Source organism: Fusarium subglutinans (genome assembly GCF_013396075.1).
Source record: "Fusarium subglutinans strain NRRL 66333 chromosome Unknown NRRL66333_c0000339, whole genome shotgun sequence".
Lineage (NCBI taxonomy): Eukaryota > Fungi > Ascomycota > Sordariomycetes > Hypocreales > Nectriaceae > Fusarium > Fusarium subglutinans.
The window spans coordinates 12,368-33,612 of NW_023502402.1; the positions used below are offsets into that span (position 1 = coordinate 12,368).

Here is a 21,245-nt window from a genome sequence, read left to right on the forward strand (position 1 = left end):
ATATTATTACACAACCAAGCTTCTTTCTCTTATCATCATTGCTAGATCTAGGCCGCCACTCCTGCAAGGGCGTTGGGCTCACCAAGAGCGCCCTGAGGGAATCGAGAGTTGAAGCCAATAACGGACTGAACGCTGTGGAAGGTGGAGGTCTTGATGGACAGCTTCTGGTCGGAGACGAGCCATCGGACACCCTCGCTGCAGGGGGGAGTTGTGAGAGATCCCTCATATCTAATACACTTGTTAGCATGATTCAGGTGAGAGTATCAGTTGGTGAACTTACGTTTGGAAAGATCCTGCGGCGAGAGTGCTGACCAGCTCAGCCATGCTAAGACCCTTGGTCTTGGTAAGAGTTCCAGGCTCAGAGATCTCACCGACCGAACCGAAGACCGTCTCGAGAAGGTTGGAAGCAGTAGTAGCAGCGGTAGTAGGAGCGTTGACGTGGAAGAAAGAACCGCCAACACCAGGAAGTTGTCGCTTATCCTTGCCTTCAGTCTCGCTCTTGCGAACAACCTTGGTGAAACCATCACGCTTGCGAGCAGCGGGTGTCTCAGCAGGAGGAGCAGGAGCAGTAGCGTTACCAGCAGGACTTCCACCAGCACCATCCTCAACATCGATAAAAACACCAACGACAGCGATCTTAGCATCAGCGCTCTCCCAGACCATGTGCATCTCCATAGCCATACTCTTTCCAGCATCGAGATGCTCACTAGGCAAGTGGAAATGGAACTGCTGGAGAGTGAAGCTGTTGTTCTGGAAGGACATGGTGCCCTTTCCAGCGACGACTTCGACGGTTGTACCGAGGTTCTCGAATTCCGCGCCCTCGAGCATGTCGGGGATCTCAAGGCTGAGCTGGCTGGCGGGGACCATGGCGTTGGCGCCTGCGACCATGTCGATGGGAGATTGGTTCACGCCGGTAGAGCAGAGAGCGTTGGCCTGGGGATCGAGAGCAACCCAATTGGTAGGGCCCTGTAATTGTCAGCATATCCAATGTTTGTGTTAATCTGGGTACATACGATCTTGCCAGTGTAACCGAAGGTGTTAACCTCAACCTTACCACCCTCAGCTCTCGGCTGCAACAGCGTACCATAAGCACAACTCGCAATCGCCTTTGAGGCAAAAGCGCTCAAGAGAAGAGCCCGTAAAGAAATGGAACCAGCCATGATGATTATCTTTGACAAAAAATGAGAGAAAAAAGTAAAGCTTGGCTGTAAGGACTGAAACAAATAATATTATCCACTTGACAAAAGAGAGGCCAGCCTCAAAGAAGAGAAGAATTAAACAGTGTTAGGAAACAAAGAACAGGATAATCGAACGATGATGAGTAAAAATCAGCAGGTTGGACGGAGGCATTGTTTTAATACAAGATCTGGGTCTGGCTATAGTAAACAGGTTTTAATTGAGTAGAGGGTCGAAAATAGCATCGGCGTGTTAGTGTTGTTTCGTGAGGTATGCTTAAGGTAACCTTAAACCTTGACGTGCGGAGGTGGGGAATAGCGTGATTCACGCCGCAGGTCTTGTCGCGACGAGGAGACTGAGACTCTCCCGGTCTCGGATGCCAAGGATGGCCTGAAGCCTTGGGAAACAGACCAAGACGGATGATAGAGATGACATACACATTGCTGACGATATTCGTCATGGTCTGGTGATGATGAATGTCATTAATGATTAGTAGAGATTAAGACACGCATTCAGCATCTCATCAATTGACTCCAATCATCCCATCTCATAGCTCCAAGTCAAGATGAAGTCTCCAAGATGAAACATCCCTTCTCTTATCACCCCGATAAGAACTAAACTCCCAGCGCTTATTAAAAAAAAGACTCGCGTCTAGACTCTCCCCCCGACCATAAAAGTAGCAGGTCCTGTTGCAAGGGGCGCAACCTCAAACGGCCTCGCTTACCGAACTTTTAGTGCCTTTCCAGCTTACCATTCGGGGCACGATGACACACTAAAGCCAGGGGCCAGGGGGAAACATTATGGTTATGATTATACTTAAAGATAAGAATTACGGCAATCGGTACGATTTCAGTTAGGTGTCAACGCTGTTTGTTGTAATAATAGATACTGTCGAAACGGAAGTGAAGCTCCGATATACACGCTATCCTGTTTTGATTGCTAAAACAGTGTTTGGTACGGGAAGTTGGGGGTTTCTGAATGAGGTCTGGACTTTTTAGTACACGGTCACTGGTCTGGTTTGTGACTCTGTTTTTGTCTTGCCTTCCGAAGGTTGGGAGTACTCAAATGAATGTGTCAATGGTATTGAGCTTATCGAATGGCTCACACTCTGTCAAGCACGGGATCTACCGATCTTCAGGAACGCATGGCCCAAGAGATCATGGAGGACGAGAAGTGTGTATGTAAGATATCGGGTGGCTTAGCAGTTGCAAATATTTGTTACCTGCATCCGTTGTTATTCGCGTCTCCGGGTTTGTTTGTTCCGATCCTGACCGCGCGTCATCCACGACCATTCAGGTGTCATTATGCATCGGCAGTCCTGAATTATCTTGTCATGACCGTTTAAAAGTGGTCATTCCGTAAGACTAGCCGTAGCCAACTGTGCGCATTAAATAATACCTTGATACATAGCACGTAGACAATTGTTGTGGATTCTATAGTAAAGGGAATCTATGGCTCATACCCTACACTATTACACCAGTTTGCAGTTCAGGACCCAGCACGAGGCTTTTATCTACAATCCTGAGCAACTTAGGTCAGAGTAATAAAAAGGCAACGAACTTATAGATCCGTTTGAAGACTGCTCCATGTCATTGTATTTATTTCACCTTGACGCAGTGAGAAAGTTTCCGAGGTCGTATAACGATTCAAGAAAACAACATGTACCCTGGTCCCTATTTGAACTCACAAGAGCTTCCGCCATTGCACGTAGAATATTGACCGGACTTTCTAAAGTCCAAGTCAGATTCAATTACGCGCGCTTAATTGTGATTGACCATAAAACAGAGTCAGTTCCCAGCGCATCACGTTAAAATACTCCGCTGGCACGTCTTTGCGATTGGACGCGTCCGAACGCGTGGCACAGGAGACCCCCAGTGGCAGGTCCCCAACACGGACAAACAAACGCGATAACTCGTTCTCATACCACGGCACGTCTCGCTGGATAGGCATAATACATACTGAAGCACAAATACTATCGCCTTCCAGTCGTTTGATCTGGCGCGATTTGTGGCGGTGATGATAAACCTAATTCCGAGCGACTGAGACATCAAGAACCTTGTCGGTGTGGCTCAGTTGGTTAGAGCGTTGGTCTCATAGCATAAAGCTGATGATTTAATCACAGATTAGAGTAATCCAAAGGTCGAGAGTTCGAGCCTCTCCACCGACAGCTCTTTCTTTTGCCCTCACTGTGGCTCGATTTCTTTTTAACAATCGCGTAAATGACTTTTATCTTATTTGCTGCCTGTCGGACACCTATGCTTCACAGTCTTGTCTTCTTGTTGGGTTTATTACTCTGTATATTAACGGGACTGCCAACCCCTCTTGTGTCACGCTCAGAACTCAACGCGTAAGCAAGTACGCGATGAACATGCTCGACCCCAATTGTCGACCTAGGCTGGGCCTGCTTGTCCACGTGTGAAATGAGCAGATGATAGTAGTGAAGAAGAGAACGCTGGAACCAGCCGGGACTTGGAAGCAACAGGGGTACATCAAAGCGGGGATGCACTAACATCATCTCTTTCAAACTAGGTGCTGCGAAGTTAGAGCATTGGCAGACAAAGGTCACTTGACGGAATCGCGGTATACTTCTAATTCCGCGTTCACGATGCTACTAAACCTCAATCGTTAGAACCCGCGTTTTAAAGGCAGCCAACCTCTTTGCCGCCTTTCCAGTCAACGTTCATCCTGTCTTCCATCTATTTACTCGCTACAATGCCGTCGTTTCAGACCCTCCCACCAGAAGTCGCCATCGCAATCCTCAAATATCTCAATCCATTTGACTTACTCTCCGTCCTCCAGACTTTCAACAAAGCACTATTCAGCGCAGCAAAAATAGCATTCAAGCCTTACAAAGAATGGACTCGCAACGCCCAGAAAATGGCAGCCCTGTTTCCCCCACGAAGCAGCCATAGCACCCGTCGTCTATGCCCTTCATATCCTTCTCACATCCCGCCCTTGGACGATGAGAGTCTTTTAATGAGCGAAGAAATCCCAAGAAGGGATTATGAGTTCTTATCACTGCCGCGTGAAGGTGGACCGTATATTCGATGCTCCCCTCCTGATCTGATCAGTTGGATGAAGCTCGATGGGTCATTCGAGTGGCTTGAACCTCTGGACGAGGATATGGTGGATGAGATGCGCCCACACAATGGAGTTGAAGGTGATCGACCTGTAGCGCCGAAAGTTGACGTCGATGCTCTGGTCAAGCAAGTCAGCGATCTGGGCCTTGTGCTTCCCATCGGATTTGAGGCATTTATCCGGAGCAATAGGCTACACCACCGTATTCCGAGCGCTTCGGCCTGGTACTTCCGGCTATCGAAGCTCATCAAATGTCCAGCTGCCATTGATGACGACCAGGGAGGCTACTTGTGCCGCTTCCATTTCGACCAACAACACTGCGCTTTTGCATACCTGTATTTGAGCCCATCCGGGGGTCATTGCGTTTTGGTGTCGGCGGTTGATGTGCACGCATGCTTCAACGATGACGACGAAATCAACGGAGGACAATTGGATGGGGACAACGAGGGAGAAGAGGCGGATGGTGAAAGTATCGACACCAGCGAGCTTACAAAGGAATATTTCTCCCTGGCTGGGCTTTCATTCGAGGAGTATCTTGTGACGGTCTACTTTGAGGGACTACTCAGTTTCAACGCTGATAGTTTCGAGGGACTGGAGGATTTTGTCAAGCATGTTTACCGGTCGCCTAGAGAGGTTGAACATCTGCGGGAAACCAGTAAGTCATACACCAAGTCTTGTGAGAATAACATGCTTATCAGTGGCTAGATGAAGCTATTAGGGCCTTTCTCGATGCACAGAAGTGGAAGGGTGTCGAACATTACAGGCAATCTATTAGCGATTAAGCTTTTCTTCTCTCTCCAATCCTCCTTTTAGTAATTCACTTCATGTGACCAATGTGGGAAATGAGTCCAGTTTGGGTTACAGAGCTCACTCGTCAATATACATTTTACGTGTTCCATTTCTAACGCACAAGATGCTGGGGCTTCCGGAGACGGGGTATGGAGTACTACTGGTATTGATGAATATGAATAGCTTGTACCAAAATATGTGCCAATTGTGATCGTCTGCTAGTGGCTGGCCGTTTACTGAACATTTCCTGCAGCGTGTAAGGTGTTGGTTATCGGATGCAGACTGTTACCAGGCTTGGTTGCTTGACGTTCCATCACGCGGGTAAACGGGCTGACTTTTCATCCCAAGCGCCTGGTGTTGTTATGTGGCTCATGACTGGTCGGCATTGAGAGACGGGACAACCAACACGTTTCAAAACGCTGGGATCTCCCAAAGCGGAATACACTGCGATCAAATTGCTTGTTTGGCCGGCCGGTGGACAAACAGAAGATGAGTCGAGCGACAGACTTTATCTAGCCGCCGATCCTGAAGGATGAGGTGAGAAAAAACAGTAGCGACAATCTAGGTTTTTGGAGAGATATCCAGTAACAGATCAATTGCTTTCCATTGTGCTGTCACATCTATCATAGACCAAGTATGAGCCAATCTACCGTCTGCATCACCCTTTACATCTTTAGAGGAACACCAGACTTCTATTTCGCCCGCCACGTTCTTGCGTACTTCACATCCCCCGAAGACCCAAGCTTTCACGAAACCGTGCACGCGCAGCACGAGGATGAAGGCGACCCATGGAAAGTCGACAGAATTCACCGGGGAGTAGACTGGGCCCTCAGTGCCACGTACCTCAGCCACGTTAATGTCGGGGCTGTACAGGTCTGGAAGGGTCGTGAGATGGACCCGGTTAATGTCGTTGCGGGTACTCCGGTTGAGGGAAGAGAGAAGATAAGCGATTGGAATTGTCAGACTTTTATACTCGAGGGTCTTCAGGCACTTGTTTCTGAAGGTTATCAGACGCAGGAGTGGTATGATGCTGTTGAGGGGGAGTTGATGGATAAGTTGTTGGATGGATGTGTTGGCTAAATGGATAGAGCTGCAAGAGTTGGTGTACTGTCCATTCGCCGGGCCATTAGCCTACGATAGAGTCGTGATGAAGTTCACCAGTATGTACTCAATATCATAGCGCTTCTCAAACAACGACGGCACTTTACTCCCCAGTGTTTGCCAGTCAATCTTATCCAGACCTCGCAGCGCAAACACATAATCCCAATACTCGGGATACCAACCCGCCCATTCCCAATCCAAGAGCGCAACTATCCGACCGTCGCGTATGATGATGTTTCTGGATGAGATGTCGGCGTGGGTAAAGACAATAGGGCAGTCATTCGCCAGTTGCGTCGTGATCTGATGCCAGTACATAGACTGTTCGGTGATTCTTTTCGGCGGTCGAACAAGCCAGTCGTGGAATGCTTCAATGGTATGAAAAGGCCCGCCCGATCGGGTCATCATACTGGGAACAATAACACCTTGGCCATCGAAGCGACCGAGATAAGTACCCTTTAGCGCCCGCATCTGAGCGATGTAATCTTTGAGCTGAGACAGGATCGTTGTGCGCTCTTCTGGTTGGAGTGAGGGCCATGCTTCTTTTAATGTTTGGCCTTCAATGAACTCCATCTCAATGCGATCCCAGTCACTGCTTATGACCTCAGGAACCGGGATCGTAGTATGTTCTTTGACGAATTTTAGCACGTGCGCTTCGTTTGGTTGATCGTTAGCGCCCATGCCATCAGGATGCACTATGTACTTTGTGACGGTGTTGCCATGGCGGACTACGTGGCGGCCAAGGCAGTTGTAAATGAGCTCGCCTTCTGGATAAGGAGCGGGCGTTCTTGGAGGCGGAGGAGAGTCGCCGTACATGGCGATTCGTTTATCCCGCTTGATCATTTCTTGGAGTCTGCTCATTGTCGGCTGGTGTTGTAGCGGCGGCTTAGGTGAGTGCTGAGTAAGGGTCTGTGAGGGGAGTCTCTGTTGGCAGAAATTTGGGGAAACTCTGGTAAGTAAATAGTCCCGGTTATATGCACACTGACACAATAAGGGTGATTGTCAGAATACGGATGAAAAAGAAAAGAACAGAAGTTTACACTTAGACGCGACAAACAATTAAGTGCCAAGGGCAAAAATAGATATTGTCTGTCAGTGCTAAAAGTGCAAAAAGAACGTTGACAAGACTGGGATTCGAACCCAGGCCCCTTTCGAGACTGCGAATCGTCACTGGTTTAAATCAAACCTGAACACAGCGCCTTAGACCGCTCGGCCATCTTGCCTTGTGATTGGATAGTGGCAGAGTCCTCAGACAAGTAAATACAGCTGAACTGATCTGCTGGCTGCAGTGAGGTGATTCTCAATATTGAGCATCTCTTATGTTGAATAGTTTGGTATACTTGTTTAAGTTGTGATTCGGATCTACTGGCCGGTGTTGTGCACTCAGTACATACTTTGAGCTGTTCTGTATGTATATCATTCTATACTTCTGTCTTTGCCGCCAAAGCATAACTCAAAGCTGGCATAAGTAGATTTACCCATTTAGTCCCCAACAGAACGATCCCTAATTACATCTATTACGACCGCTACTTAAACACACTGACCCGTAAGAGATTATAGAGACTATAGCAAACACTCTCTATCTGCACTTTCTGGTTTTAAAGTGTTATTATTGTGATTGAATATTGGCTGGAATTACCCTACATGATAGTGAATTTTGCTCGCGATACACGCGTTTCTTAGCGTCCAAGCACCAACGCGAATCGCGCGCGACCACGCCCTCCCAATGAGACAGTCACTACTTGCCTTAGTTACAGTTTCATCTATCGCTGGCGACATTCAGCAAGTCGTCAGAGCCATATTTTTAGGCGTTTGTTGCAGGCAACTTGAACTGGGGCGTTTTGCTGAGAGTGTGAATAATCTCGCTCCCTCTAAATACGTTCAATGATGAACACGCGGTAAGATATGGCATAGGAATTAGATAAAATATGTACAGGTACATAATACATAATGAAACAGTCCTGTGCAACGCTGTTATACGCGTGCATAATCCAGCAATATTAGCTAAAGGCATAGGTACATCGACCCAAGATGAGAAGAATAATTAAGAAACAATTTAAAGAAAATCGTGCGCTTGATGATTATCATCGTATGCTCCATGGTTGATCATACTCTCATAGAAGCAAGTGCTTCTGATTACGTGCCAGATGCAGCAGTGACCTAAACACCAGGAGGAGTGAAGCCAGGAAGCTTGGGCCAGTTACCAAGCTCTCCAGGATCACCGCCAATTCGGACCCAGATGGCATGTGAGGGAGTAGGTCCATCGAGCACAAACATCTGGTACCAAGAAGGAGGGCTGATGAAGGCGTCAGGAGGAGCTGTCACGGTGCAGGTCTTGCCACTGCAGGAAAAGTCAGGGAACAGGGTGCGTTGACCCATGCTGACACCGTGAGTAGCACCAACAGAGGCCATGAGGGAAACACGCATGCTAGAAGCACCCTCCTCAAGGTCAGAGGTGAGAGTGAAAGTGTAGCTCTCACCATAAACCCAATCACGGTCTGTGATGGTGAAGTTGGGCTGAGCAGCGCCAGAGAGGAGATAATCAGGCCAGAAGTACTCGATGCGCTTCTCTTGAGGATGCTTGCCCTCATCCTGAGGGTCAGAACCAGAGACGAGAACCTTTCCGTTGCTGAGGAGGGTAGCTTCAGAATGGTACATGCGGGCGATGGTGGTGTTAGCAAGGACTGTCATGCGTTGACCGAGAGGCTCCTCGGGGTTGTACATGACTGCGTTGAGGTTGGAGTTGTCAGCGAGACCAAAACCACCACGACCGACTTGGGCGCCACCGAGGATAAGATAGCGACCGTCAGGGAGAGCGACCATGTTGGGCATGACACGCTTGGAGGGCTATGAAAGTTAGTATGTATGACGGGAACAGGGGACAGAGGATGCTTACCATGCGCTCAATGACCCAGTCAGCATCAGGGGTATCAGGGGCCATGAGGACACAGTTGTCAAGAGCCTCATTGCCGGGCTCATGAGTAGTACCACCGCAGATGAGAACCTCGACAGGGTCGGTATAAGGAGCTTTCTGAGGTAGAACCATCATGGTACCCTGAAGAGGATAGTTGCGACCAGTCAAGGGGTTGTCAACCTGACCAGGCATATCAGGCAACTTCTTGATCGACTGGAAGTCAACCTGAGAAAGGATACGAGACTCATTGAACTGGGTGAAGAAGATACCACCAGAAGGCAAGATGGCCATGTGAGGGTATGAGTTGGTTCGACCAATGTTCTCAGCACGCTCAAGGTAGTCGAGATAAGTCGACTTGGTTACACCAGCAGGGTGGGGCAGAACCTCAGCGGAGGGAACGATGGGAGCATCAGAACCAGACTCTCCACCCATGGCAAGAATGGAACCGTTGGAGAGAACAATGGCAGTGGGGTACCAGCGGGGATCAAAGAGACGAAGCTGCGTGTAGTCCTCTTCCCAGACATTGGTGCCATTGTCGACTCCTTGGGGTGAGTCAGGAGTGAAGAAGCGAATACCGTAGACGGACTCAGCAGACCACCCACCAATGTTAATGATACGGCCAGCCTTATCGGGAAGAGTGAAGGAAGCAGAGCAGAAGACATCAGTCTTGAGAGCAAGTTCACGGTAGGTGTTGGTAGAGTAGTCAAACTCAAAGGAGCCCTCAGTGTTATCCATAGACGTACCGTGCTTCTCCACAAAGACAACCTTGTCGTTGATGCCAACAGAGCTGATGAGTGGGATGATGGGGGAAGTGGAGAAGTGATCATACCTACCCGCAGCAGGTCCAGAAGCGTAATGGAACGTGTTGAGCGAGGTGCCCGTCCACTCGTAGTAGCTGATGTGGTTACCCGCGCCGCACGTGTAGTTACGATTGCCGGGACAGGCCATGCTGCAGAAACTATCATCCTTCCAGATATCGCCTTTAGCCTCAACTGCTTTCAGGTCGCCACAGACGCACTGGCGACCATACTCAACACCACCAGCGGAGTAGCCGAACTTCTGGCAGCGCTTCAGGCAGGTTGGGACGGTCATGTTGCTGGTGGCGTAGCTGCCCGAGTCTTCGTACAGCCACTCGAGCACATAGGGGTTGTTGTTGTCAAAGACACAGCCCTTGTACTCCCAGTCACCAGGGAGGTCATCTTCTTGAGCGACGGGAATGGGGTACACTTCAAAATCACCGCTGGAATAGAGGGAAAGCCGATTGCCGGCGCCGCACATCTGGCTGTCATCGCCCTTGCAGGCCATGTTGCAGTCCGATTCCGTAGTCTTGGACGCAGCATTGTTGAGGGCGTTACCGCAGTAACACTCCTCAGCGTACTCCAGACCAGCGATCTTGAAGCCGTTCTCAATGCAGGTGGCGATACACTTCTGAGGTGTCTGGGAAGAGGAAGTGCCGAATGGGGAAAGGGCACGGCCAGGAGGGTCAATGTAGCAACCGGCATAGGACCAGTCGTCAGGAAGATCAGTGGCGATGGGGCCGGAGGTAGCGGTTGCAGTGCCAGTGGCAGAAGCAGTCGCGGATGCTTCGCCGGAGGGCACAGCAGTACCTCCGGCAGAAGACTTGCCAAAGACAGTGAGTCTATCACCAGCTCCACAAGGCTGATCAGCATCACCAGTACAGGCCATGCTACAATCGGCCTCAGGAGCCTTGGTAGTAGGCTTCTTGCTACCGCAGACTGAAAACAGTCAATCATCACTGACAGACAATTGGAAGACTTGACTTACAGCACTCTTGAGCATACTCCATGCCAGCGAAGGCGTAGCCAAGGCCTACGCAATGGGCCACGCACGTCTCAGCGGTCAGACCCTCAGTGTCATAGTGCACAGGCCCATCGAGCGCGCGCTTCGAGACGCTGTCGACATAGCATCCCAGGTACGTCCAGCCGTCTCTGGGGGTTTCAGGCGGTGTCAGATCCCTGCGGACGATGACACTCGCGGAGGAGGAGGAGGGCAAGTGAAGGAACGCTGCACCGAGTGCAGCAAAACGCAAGAGTGACATGGTGGAAACAAGGCAACGAAGCGGCGTATAACGAGAGACTGTGTAAACAAAAAAAGAACGAATGTGGTTTTTTTCTCCAAGGATTAACTTTTCCCATGCAGAAACCATAGAACAATGCACAAGTGAGATTGCGGCACCTTGACGTTATATCACTTGGGACGGCCGCTGGGCGATAGCGGAATATTCTCAGGTATATCACCTGCCCACATCCCTTTCCTTTCCGCTCCCCCCCAAGGTATCTCGTGTTCATTAGCTTACTGTCAGACCATTTCTTGTCACTATTGCTTTCCAAGAGCAATAAGATGCTGACTGCTAAGACGAAAAAACCACATGCAAACAGAGTCAAGTAACGGTGGGTGCTGCAACAGAGCTGAAAAAGGCATATGCACGTCTACGGGCGCGTCGACGCATGCCTTGTGATTAGAATATTGGATACATCAGGCCAGTCTGCACCCACGGGGTCTAGATTGCCGAGCCAGACTTGGCAAGAAGCCGAGATAATCTTGGCAAAAAGGTCCCGTCAGACAAATGAATGGAGGAGGCTGCCTTGCTGCCAACGCATCCACAAAGAGTCTGACTGTGACACTTTGATCGACAGGGTCAGGGCCAACAGATCGAAGAGCGGCTGACAGTGGAGAGTGCGTGTGTGTCTGTCTGTCTACTCCATACCTTACTTGACCTTAGTCTAATCTCCTCGATCTGGTGTGGCTTGCGGTAAGAAGAATGGGCCGAAACCCCTGCTGTGCACCCTCTCTGTCTCTTTATCTTGGCGACCCTCCGAGATGCTTGAAGTGGACGTGCCGATGCAACGCTGGCCACTAACCGAGGACCAATAATGTAACCCCCCCATTGACTCTTCACTCTTGGGCCTCTTGGCTACAGCGTTCCAAGAGTGTAAACACGAGAACGCAATCAAAAGTTCTGCTGCAGAGACAAGGGGTTAGCATACTGCATTTTCTTAGCTGCAGCGTTCTCAGACTTTTCACCCCCAGCGCGTAAGTACCAGAGGCGAATTTCGCTTCGCGGGATGTGAACGAGGATGTTTTTTTTTTATAGTGGCTGTTTCTGATTTTAGCGATTGTTAGCGCCTACGACAATGCACCTCTAAAGCCGACGCTAAACCGGAGATTTTCGCCTTGTGAATCAATATTTGCTTCGCTTTATGAACTATAAGCCCGTTCACATATACACGACACATCAGTGGCTTGATGACCCGAGCGCCATTACCGCGTGGCTTACAATAGTGAGATTTTCTCTTTATCGCATATTATACCATTGGGCTATTCATCCGCTCCCTAATGCACGCAGTCAGCATTTTCAGGGGCCCGGCCTGCACGAGCGTATCTGGAACTCTATCCGATGCTGACCCCGAGATCGAGAGACACACGTTTTAAAAAAGTGATAGATAACGGATTTTTCGCGATTGAAATATCTAGAGTAAGAATTTAGACCCAAACATTAATCCCCCCGTTCGATGTAAGATTATAGGTCGAACGCAAAGCATGAAAAAAGATAGCACTATAGACATTATCCCGTAGATTATAACACAGCATAGCAAACACGTGTCGGCGATGCAACCACTCAGCACGCTCCCTCCTGCCACATCCTGACTGACTTGACAACCATGCCGCGATCCTTGACCGGTCCCCAGGTCGGAAGCCATGTATCGTTGGCCTTCCAAAAGTCACGCATTGGGGTCTCGCTGCTATCAGCCCAGGGCTTATCACCGATTGCATCTCTGTAGTGGAAAAGTGGGTTAGCCGAGACAGTTCTTCCCCGCACGTAAACGAGAGATGGTGAGCGAGATCAAAAAGTGGTTCTCGGTGTAGGAGAGAGAGAGAGACTCACGGGAACCAGCCGTTGGTACCGCCGACTGCGACGTTGAGGATGAGGTAGAAGGACTCGTCGAAGGGAGTGTTCTTGCGACCGGTGCTGCTCCATGGATCGACGGGGATGGAGCCGTTGATGGACTCGCCGGCGAATTCGCCGTAGGACCAGAGATTCTTGTTCTTGGTAAAGTCAAAGAATTGCACTTGCTGTGAAGGGTCAGTATCATCAATTCGTTGAGATTTGTAAGGGAACTTACTCTCAAACGACCATCGAGCCAGGTAAAGAGATACTTCTCACTCCACTCAAGACCGTAGACGTGAAAGTCCTCAGAGTAAATGACCCTCTTACCTCCCCATTCACCATACGCTCTCCTCCATCTATCATTCTCCGTAGCAGTCCCCCAATGCAGCGCCGACGACACGAGATTATTTCCCATGGGATACTTCCTCGCGTCATTGCCTCTACTCTCCGCAATATCAATCTCGCCCGACTTGGGCCACTCACCGTAAACATCATCCTGCGGCATCATCCAGATAGCAGGCCACATCCAATCACCCTTTGGCATTCTCGCCGTGACTTCAACGCGACCGTACTTGATCGTCTTTTTACCCTTTGTGTTGAGACGAGCGGAGCGCACGGGGTTGATGATTTGACCGAGGGTGGCGTTGCTGCGTGCTGCGCAGGGCCAGCGGTCGTTGGACTTCTTGATGTCTTTGGCGGTGCATTTGCCCCATGTTTTGCTGTTGGTGGTCATGTTGACGGTGAAGCCGTTGAGGAGCTGGTCGCGCGTTATGTCTGTGCTTTCGAGCGTCATTGTTGGGACGATGTGAAGGCCTTGAGCGTCGACGTATGAGTTTGCCTCATCGTCTGTTGTCCAATCAAAGGCGCCGTTTCTAGAATTGTTAGTCGGTGATTGAGCAAATGTGAGAAAACGTACCCGAAGCCGTTCATTTGGACTTCATGATTCCAGTTGTTGAGGTTCTGGAAGGTGTCGTCCATGACGAGGCAGTACTGTCATTGTTAGTGGTGATTGCTTCAGTAAATGCATCGTCTCAGTGAATGGAGACTCACTTCATGATTGGGGACGCCAGTGGTCTCTTTGTAGCAGAGATAACCACCAATTCCTGAATAGCACGTCAATAATTGAAGACTCGTCACGATGAATGAACTTACCAAGACCGATGAAAATGCATGTGTAGAAAATGGTGCTGTCCCAATTCCACTGCTTCTTCTTTTCCTCTAACCAAGGCTTCTCAAACTCGCCCTGAAGACGACTGCTCTTGAAGCGCCGACGCGGCCCAGGGACTAAAAGACGTCAATTAATACAAACACAACAACTAAAGAATGCACGTACTCTCATAAGAAGATGCATTTCTCTGCGTCAACCGTCGCGAAGCAACAGATTCCGCAATGGGCGTCGCTGCAATGGGCGTCGCAAACGGATTCTCAGTAGACTCAGCTCCAGGCGTCGCAAAGGGATTGACCCGCTGGGACGAAGAGTCTTCAGCGGTTATAGCAGTCCTCGAGCCTTCCATTACAGCGTGTCAAAAAGTGGAGTACGCCAATGTTTGGAAAGGGATAAAGGACCAGGGAAGTGCAGGAGGTGATTTAATTGTTCAGTTAAATGAGCCTCATGAAACTTTTATTTTCTCTTTGTCATTCATTGTCTTATCCCGAGTCTGGTAGAGCTGAGACAGAGAGTCTGTGTCTGTTTACTACAATACGAGTACCAAGACGAAGCGATGCAGGGATCGTTACACCTGGGTCTGGAACAAGAGAGTAAGCTCACTTCTTCTGGGGTGATTATGCATCTCGTCCTGATACCAGCCGCGCTGAAATGCACGTACGTACAACGTGGCAATCGAGCAATAAATCTGTTGAGACATAACGGCATCGCCAACGGTTCTCACGCCTTTGAGACTAGCACGTTGATATCTCTCCGAGAGGCTTGAGCGCTAGGAGATAACATTGTGTCATGCCAAAACGCCACATTCTGCAACTAACAATCATGATTCGTAGACTTGTTAATAAGGCTCTGCGGGCCGCACGCCTCAACGGTCAAACTAACAACAACCTTCCGCAACGGTCTAAGTGGTCCGTTTGCGAAGACAGGTTTTTTTACCATGCGATGCTACCCCTAGAATATGCCGCTAGACATGAATAGGGAAGCTACATCGTCTGCCCCTAGAACACATCCAAGGAAGCCAAACGTTAAAACCCTGGCACCCCTGTTCATGATTTACAGGGGACGGGACGTTATCAAGATTTTTCCCTCGTCCTTCGAGATTAGCCGCCCTCCCCCCTTCGCTAACGGGTCACGGCCCGCGGATAACGCTATTCCCTAAGCATAAACTCCCTCTGTTGCTATCTCGCCCTGAAACGTGCCTTTGCTTACACGTTACAATCTCCAAGACTTGATCGCTCTTCTCATTGGATCCTCGTCTTGGACGATATCAGGATGCCTAAGCTTATTTTCTAATATTAGACTTAACTTTTGACCTTGTTCTTGTTTTGGGTGGCGCCGGAGAAAAAATCGCAGGCTAGTTTAATTAGACGCCGCACTGATACATGACGCTTCTGCGACCTTGCTCGTAAAAGCATCTGGGATATTATCCACTCTCCCCATTTCCCTGGCCTCTGATATCGAGGCCACGTCCTTGTCATAATCACAGGCCCCGTCGTCAGCTTCACTCTGTAACATAGAGTTTTAGTTTTTCTCTTTCTTATCACGGTGGCGGGTACTGTATCCTCGGTCGTGATGACTTGGCATCAGCTCGCTAGAGGTGATTCAAACGGAGTCTTCTCGGACCCGGGGAGGGGGGCTGGGCTGGGCTTCTGCAGCAACGGACAAGGTGCATGTGCAGTTTGTGTTACGTGCTGGCAATCAAGAATACATGGTCCCAACAAACATGCTACGAAAGATACGAGGACAGCTGAAAAACAAAAAAACCAATATTGTGTTTGCAGTTGCAGTTCTTGACCGGGTCAGATATTGTCTGACGCTTACACGAGATTCGAGGCTCGAGACCTATAGGCTACAGTAAAGGTTTCATCTAGATCGCCGGATAAGCCGTGCGTGTGTAGGAAGTATTCATAACTTAGTTTTCCCACGGCTAATTCTCTCTGCCTCTGCCTCCTCCTCACCTTGGGCAACAAAACATCCCTCTTCTTCTATCACATCTCCCCCCCCCCCACCCTCTTCCCCTGTAGAAGCAGACAAGATCTTCACCTTCGCTTTTCCCTCTACTCTCGTTTTCTCTCTGTTCCGTGAGACTCGACGTCTCCCACGTGAACCATGGCTTCCGAAAAGTCACCAATGGTTTCGGAAAAGCCTGTCTCTCGCTTCATAGAGTCTGGTGTTCTTCAACCGCCGAGTCCTACCACTGACGCTGCTACGCTCAAGAGGCTTGAGGCTGGTGATCATGGCACCGTTAAGACGTCGGAGTATTTCACGAGGAAGAGTCCCCCGTCGAGATCCGCTCACAGCTCATACTCGGGTACGCCTGCTGCAATGCAGATTCCCGACGCCGCGGCTGCGGATCTGCCCATTGTGAGTTTTTGCTGTCCATTTGAGTGGATTTGTTTCATATCGTCGGCATCAATTTTCATCCCTTGCATACCGATCCTACTTGTCCCGATTCATTCATGTCGTGGCACGGTAGACATCGCACTGCATGCCAGCATATCGCAGCCTGCAATACATCATTGTTGTCACAATACTAACACAGATAGGTCGCGAGGTATATCGCCCGTCGCGCAACTCTTCTAGGATGGTTCGATGAGCCTGCTGCTACTGCCATCACAAGCGGCTGGTCGTCAACATGCATTGCCCTCAAAAAGCCAGACGGCACATACATCTACAACCCAGATGATCCAAGTCCAGATTTGGCCGCTGCCGTCAATCGCCTCAATGAGAGTGCTATCGTGTCGATGGCCTCTGAGGTCACAAACTCAGTGCTTGACAGCATCAAGCCTGGACAGGCGAGTCTGGTGAATGAAGATACTGGCGCTCGCATCCCCATCATCCCCAGTCTTGCAGATGTTCACGAGACACTTGTGCATTTGACAAGTTCATGCATTGTCGTCCAAGAACGATGTGTTCTCATCTGGGCTCATGAGGCGAAGACTGTTCTCACAGTGGCGCACAATGTTGAGAAGCAGATGCTCGGATTCGTAAGTTAGTCGTTCGCTTTGACCAGTCCATATTGCTAACAGCTGTCGCAGATCGTTGGTCCCAACATGCCTCGTGGTCTTCACGCCCAAACCGAAGAGCAATCCGTCAATGGCATGCCAACTCCCGTTCGCGGTGCCATTGATGAGAGAAATGAGGTTTACCAAGCCGCCATCAAGGTTGAGGAGGGCGGTGAAGGAGATGAAGACGTCGAGGGCCAGGAGCTCAAGCGTCCGACTCTTATTGTTCATTCGTTCAGAATTGGTATTGTCATCATGCTGGTAATTCTCACGCAGAGCGTGGGTGTCTCGAGAGTGAGTTGTATCATTGATATGAGTGATGAATAATGATTGACATCGAGTAGTTGATCCGACAATGGTCTTGGGATGGCGATTTCACGCGCTTTGCCTTGGTCGCTGTCATTCCGCCTCTGTGTGTTCTGTCATTGGTAAGAATTGCAGCTACAATTGGAAATAAATGATCTGCTGACCATGTTAGTTCTTCTTCATCGTCGTCGTCAGTAGTGTCTTTCAACTACTTCTACCAGCTGGAATCTGCTTGAGGAACTCAAAATTCCACTCTGGTAAGTCTTTCACTCACGCGACATCCGTCTAGTCTGACATTTGCAACAGCCATCAAGCCCAACCCAAAGCGCTACAGAGACTACCAGCTTCCTCACATCACCGTCCAGATGCCTGTCTATAAGGAAGGTCTCCGAGGGTAAGTTCACTCAGCCCCAGATACTAAGTCATTGGAACTAACTCATCAGTGTCATTGTACCTACCATGGTCTCCGTAATGGCAGCAATCCAACACTACGAAAACCAAGGCGGTACCGCCTCAGTCTACATCAACGACGACGGCATGCAATGCATTCAACCTGAGCTCGCCGCCGCCCGCAAGCAATACTACCGCGAAAACGGCATCGGCTACTGCGCTCGCCTGCCCAACAAGAAATCCCCCAAGTCCAAGTCCTTCCTCTCCTGGTTCAAGCGCTCACCCCCCGTCGACCCTGAAGTCGACAATCAAGACGAGTCGGAAGTCAGTCCTCAAGGCCGCGCCAACGAACTCGGTTTCGTGCGCAAGGGCAAGTTTAAGAAAGCTAGTAACATGAACTATTGTCTTGCTTTTTCGAATAGAGTTGAGGATGAGATGTTGAGGCTTACGGAGTTGGAGTGTGAGAGTAGGGGATGTGCGTATGAGGATTTGAGTCCGGAGGATGATGATCGGTTGTATGACCAGGCGCTTCAGAATATGGTTAATGCTGATGAGGGCAAGACGTGGGCGGAGGGGAATATCCGCATGGGTGAGATCATTCTTCTCATTGACTGCGATACCCGTGTCCCCATCGATTGTCTTCTCTACGGCGCTCTCGAGATGTACGAATCTCCTGAAGTTGCTATTCTCCAGCACGGTTCAGGTGTTATGCAGGTTGCGCACAACATCTTTGAGAACGGTATCACATACTTCACCGACATTGTGTACACAGCCATCAAGTATGGTGTCGGCACTGGAGATGTCGCGCCGTTTGTTGGTCACAATGCGTTTTTGAGATGGAAGGCCATTCAAAATGTTGCGTTTGTCGACCCGTCGGACAAGGTCACTAAGTGGTGGTCTGACTCGCATGTCTCTGAGGATTTTGATATCAGTTTGAGAGTGCAGATGGCTGGTATGGTATGTCGGTTGGCGACGTACCATAATGGTGGCTTTCAGGAGGGTGTGTCGTTAACAGTGTATGATGAGTTGAACAGATGGGAGAAGTACGCTTATGGATGCAACGAGCTTGTCTTTCATCCTTTGTAAGCCTGACACTTCCTATTTGCTCTGGATACCACTAACTCTTTCACAGCTATAAGTGGCCCTACAAGGGTCCTGTTACTCGACTCTTCCTCCGCTTCCTCTGGAGTAACATGCCAGTTACCAGCAAGGTTTCCATTCTGGCCTACATCTTCACCTGTAAGTGCCCATATCAACTTCACTTCAGTGCCGGACTGACAGCCACAGACTACGCCATCGCAGCTGGTATGCTCCTCACTCTGGTCAACTACGTCCTTGTCGGCCTCTTCTTCCAAGATCTCGATCAATTCTACACTCCCTCATGGGGTATCTGGGTCTCCCTCCTCGTCGTCTTCAACGGCGTCGCTTCCATCGCCACAAGTATGACCCGTCACCGTCTCAAGGAAAAGTCCTTCTGGGTCGCCATCCTCGAAGCCTGCAAGTGGCTCCCTTTCCTTCTTCTCTTCTTTGGTGGTATCAGTATAAACTGTGCCAAGGCTCTTCTATGCCACGCCTTCTCCGTCAACATTGAGTGGGCATCGACATCTAAGGAGCTGGGTCCTACGGGTATCTACATCGGCTTGAACAAGATGATGCACCGATTCAAGTGGACTTTCCTTATCTGCATTGTTATTGCAGCTGGTATGATGTACATGGCTTTTGGTGCGCCTTGGGGTTGGACTATTGCTCCGGGAAAGTTCTCTGCTGGCACATATGCTATTGTGCCTTTGGCTGTTCAGGTTTCCTGCGCGTTTACTCTGCCGCTCTTCCTCGGCTTGACATAATTGAGTATATATGAATGGAAGGATGGATTGGTTACGGTAACGACTTTAGATATACGAACTGGTTAGCTTAATAGATTTGTAGTTAAATATGTCGACTTGGTAATGCAGACTCTGTGTCATTGCTCCGTTACTAAAGTGACAAATACTCCTCAGTTTTTTGCAAAGGGCGCATTCTCCAATTCTAGGGTTGCAATAGCGTCGTGATGTTATATCAATAAGAAGCGTAATTGGTTTAGTGGTAAAATTCTCCGTTGCCATTCGAGTAACGTCGGGGAGCCCAGGGTTCGATTCCCTGATTACGCATTGATAACGTCATCTGGGACGTGGTTTATCTTTTTTAATGATTTCCCTTTGCTATGTTATTAATTTAGGTTGCTGGCGATTGTTGCTTAAAAGCATGTTATGGCTAGTATTGTCTATTTTAGCAATCTTAATTATCTACTAGTACTTTACTTAAAATAAATAATAATATAAGGAGAAAATCCCTTGTATAAGTAAATCTACCCTTAATATTTATATATTTTTATTTATACTCCATTATTTAGAATTCCTTTTAAGGCAAGTTTTACCTTAAAAGCTAAGCTACCTTTAAATCTGGTTTGTTTTTACAGTATTAAAGGAGTATTAAGAAGATTTAAGCAGACACTCTTAACGGCTCTATTCTGCAGAATACAATAAGTAAATCCCTATTATAGATCTCTAAGAGATAACAAGGATTAACAATAGTTCTTTAACTACTACGGGAATCGTGGACGTTATACATCTAGGTACAATTGGTGCGTAAGTATCCAAGAGCGGCACGTATCTCGATTGCTTATATATACGTATAGTCATGACCAGCGACACGGGCCCGTGTCTGTGTCTTACTACGGAATCTTGGCATTGCACTCTTAAAGCCGCGAAAGCTATTATAACTTGGCTACTAAATAAGCCTCTCTCTTGGAATACTAAGAAATCTCTTATCTTATATAGACTATTACAAATGCTAAAAGAAAGGGAAGCTAAGTTCTGTTTACTAGATTAAGCTCTTAGCTATAAGTCTTAACTATAAATAATATATCTAGCTTATAACTTAAATATTATACTAAATAACTAACTAATTACTATAGCTAAAGGCTAAAAAGAAAAAAACCTAAATTATAACTCTTTAGTTACCTTTAAAGATATATAAAATACTTTAATTTATTAGCTAAAAAAGGTTAGCTTAATACTATAAATACCCTTAATCTTTAAGATAGTAACTTTAATAAGAGAAATCTTTACTTAATATTTACCTCCTTAAATAGTAGCTATTAATAACTATACTAATAAGGCTATAGTTATACTATAAGCTATATTTTAATATAAAAATACCTTTAAAAATATAAGTAGCTATAAGGACTTTAAGATATACTTTAAAAAAGCTATATTATTAATTTATATATATAACTTTTATTAGCTTAATAGTAAATTTTTTATTAACCTTACTTTTTTTAATTATAATTAACTATAAGACTATTACCTATATAATAGTTTATAGTAAATTCCTTATAGGAATTATTTAAATTACCTAGTAAAAAAAAAGTATACT

At 48.2% G+C, this 21,245-nt stretch overlaps 7 protein-coding genes across 7 annotated transcripts; 3 read left to right on the forward strand and 4 right to left on the reverse strand.

Annotated features, from left to right (window-relative positions):
* Positions 1–47: 47 nt before the first annotated feature.
* Positions 48–1,160, reverse strand: FSUBG_13409 (carbonic anhydrase; the record flags this gene model as incomplete). Its single annotated transcript, XM_036678297.1, has 3 exons — positions 48–228; positions 281–966; positions 1,014–1,160. 3 exons carry the CDS (start codon positions 1,158–1,160, stop codon positions 48–50), a joined length of 1,014 nt encoding a protein of 337 aa, XP_036531125.1.
* A 2,728-nt stretch (positions 1,161–3,888) lies between these two features.
* Positions 3,889–5,036, forward strand: FSUBG_13410 (uncharacterized protein; the record flags this gene model as incomplete). Its single annotated transcript, XM_036678299.1, has 2 exons — positions 3,889–4,909; positions 4,960–5,036. 2 exons carry the CDS (start codon positions 3,889–3,891, stop codon positions 5,034–5,036), a joined length of 1,098 nt encoding a protein of 365 aa, XP_036531126.1.
* A 643-nt stretch (positions 5,037–5,679) lies between these two features.
* On the forward strand, positions 5,680–6,123 carry FSUBG_13411 (uncharacterized protein; the record flags this gene model as incomplete). The annotated part of the gene is made up of 1 exon (XM_036678300.1): positions 5,680–6,123. One exon carries the CDS (start codon positions 5,680–5,682, stop codon positions 6,121–6,123), a length of 444 nt encoding a protein of 147 aa, XP_036531127.1.
* A 51-nt stretch (positions 6,124–6,174) lies between these two features.
* FSUBG_13412 (kinase-like domain protein) lies at positions 6,175–6,957 on the reverse strand (the record flags this gene model as incomplete). Its single annotated transcript, XM_036678301.1, has 1 exon — positions 6,175–6,957. One exon carries the CDS (start codon positions 6,955–6,957, stop codon positions 6,175–6,177), a length of 783 nt encoding a protein of 260 aa, XP_036531128.1.
* A 1,344-nt stretch (positions 6,958–8,301) lies between these two features.
* On the reverse strand, positions 8,302–11,114 carry FSUBG_13413 (fungistatic metabolite; the record flags this gene model as incomplete). Its single annotated transcript, XM_036678302.1, has 3 exons — positions 8,302–8,988; positions 9,038–10,791; positions 10,841–11,114. The coding sequence occupies 3 exons, from the start codon at positions 11,112–11,114 to the stop codon at positions 8,302–8,304; spliced, it is 2,715 nt and encodes a 904-aa protein (XP_036531129.1).
* Positions 11,115–12,695: 1,581 nt separating this feature from the next.
* On the reverse strand, positions 12,696–14,479 carry FSUBG_13414 (beta-1 3-glucan-binding protein; the record flags this gene model as incomplete). The annotated part of the gene is made up of 7 exons (XM_036678303.1): positions 12,696–12,852; positions 12,963–13,150; positions 13,201–13,837; positions 13,882–13,955; positions 14,016–14,068; positions 14,118–14,249; positions 14,299–14,479. The coding sequence occupies 7 exons, from the start codon at positions 14,477–14,479 to the stop codon at positions 12,696–12,698; spliced, it is 1,422 nt and encodes a 473-aa protein (XP_036531130.1).
* A 1,760-nt stretch (positions 14,480–16,239) lies between these two features.
* FSUBG_13415 (uncharacterized protein) lies at positions 16,240–19,675 on the forward strand (the record flags this gene model as incomplete). Its single annotated transcript, XM_036678304.1, has 9 exons — positions 16,240–16,494; positions 16,677–17,117; positions 17,169–17,429; positions 17,480–17,563; positions 17,614–17,698; positions 17,748–17,835; positions 17,885–18,913; positions 18,964–19,070; positions 19,119–19,675. The coding sequence occupies 9 exons, from the start codon at positions 16,240–16,242 to the stop codon at positions 19,673–19,675; spliced, it is 2,907 nt and encodes a 968-aa protein (XP_036531131.1).
* Positions 19,676–21,245: the final 1,570 nt, after the last annotated feature.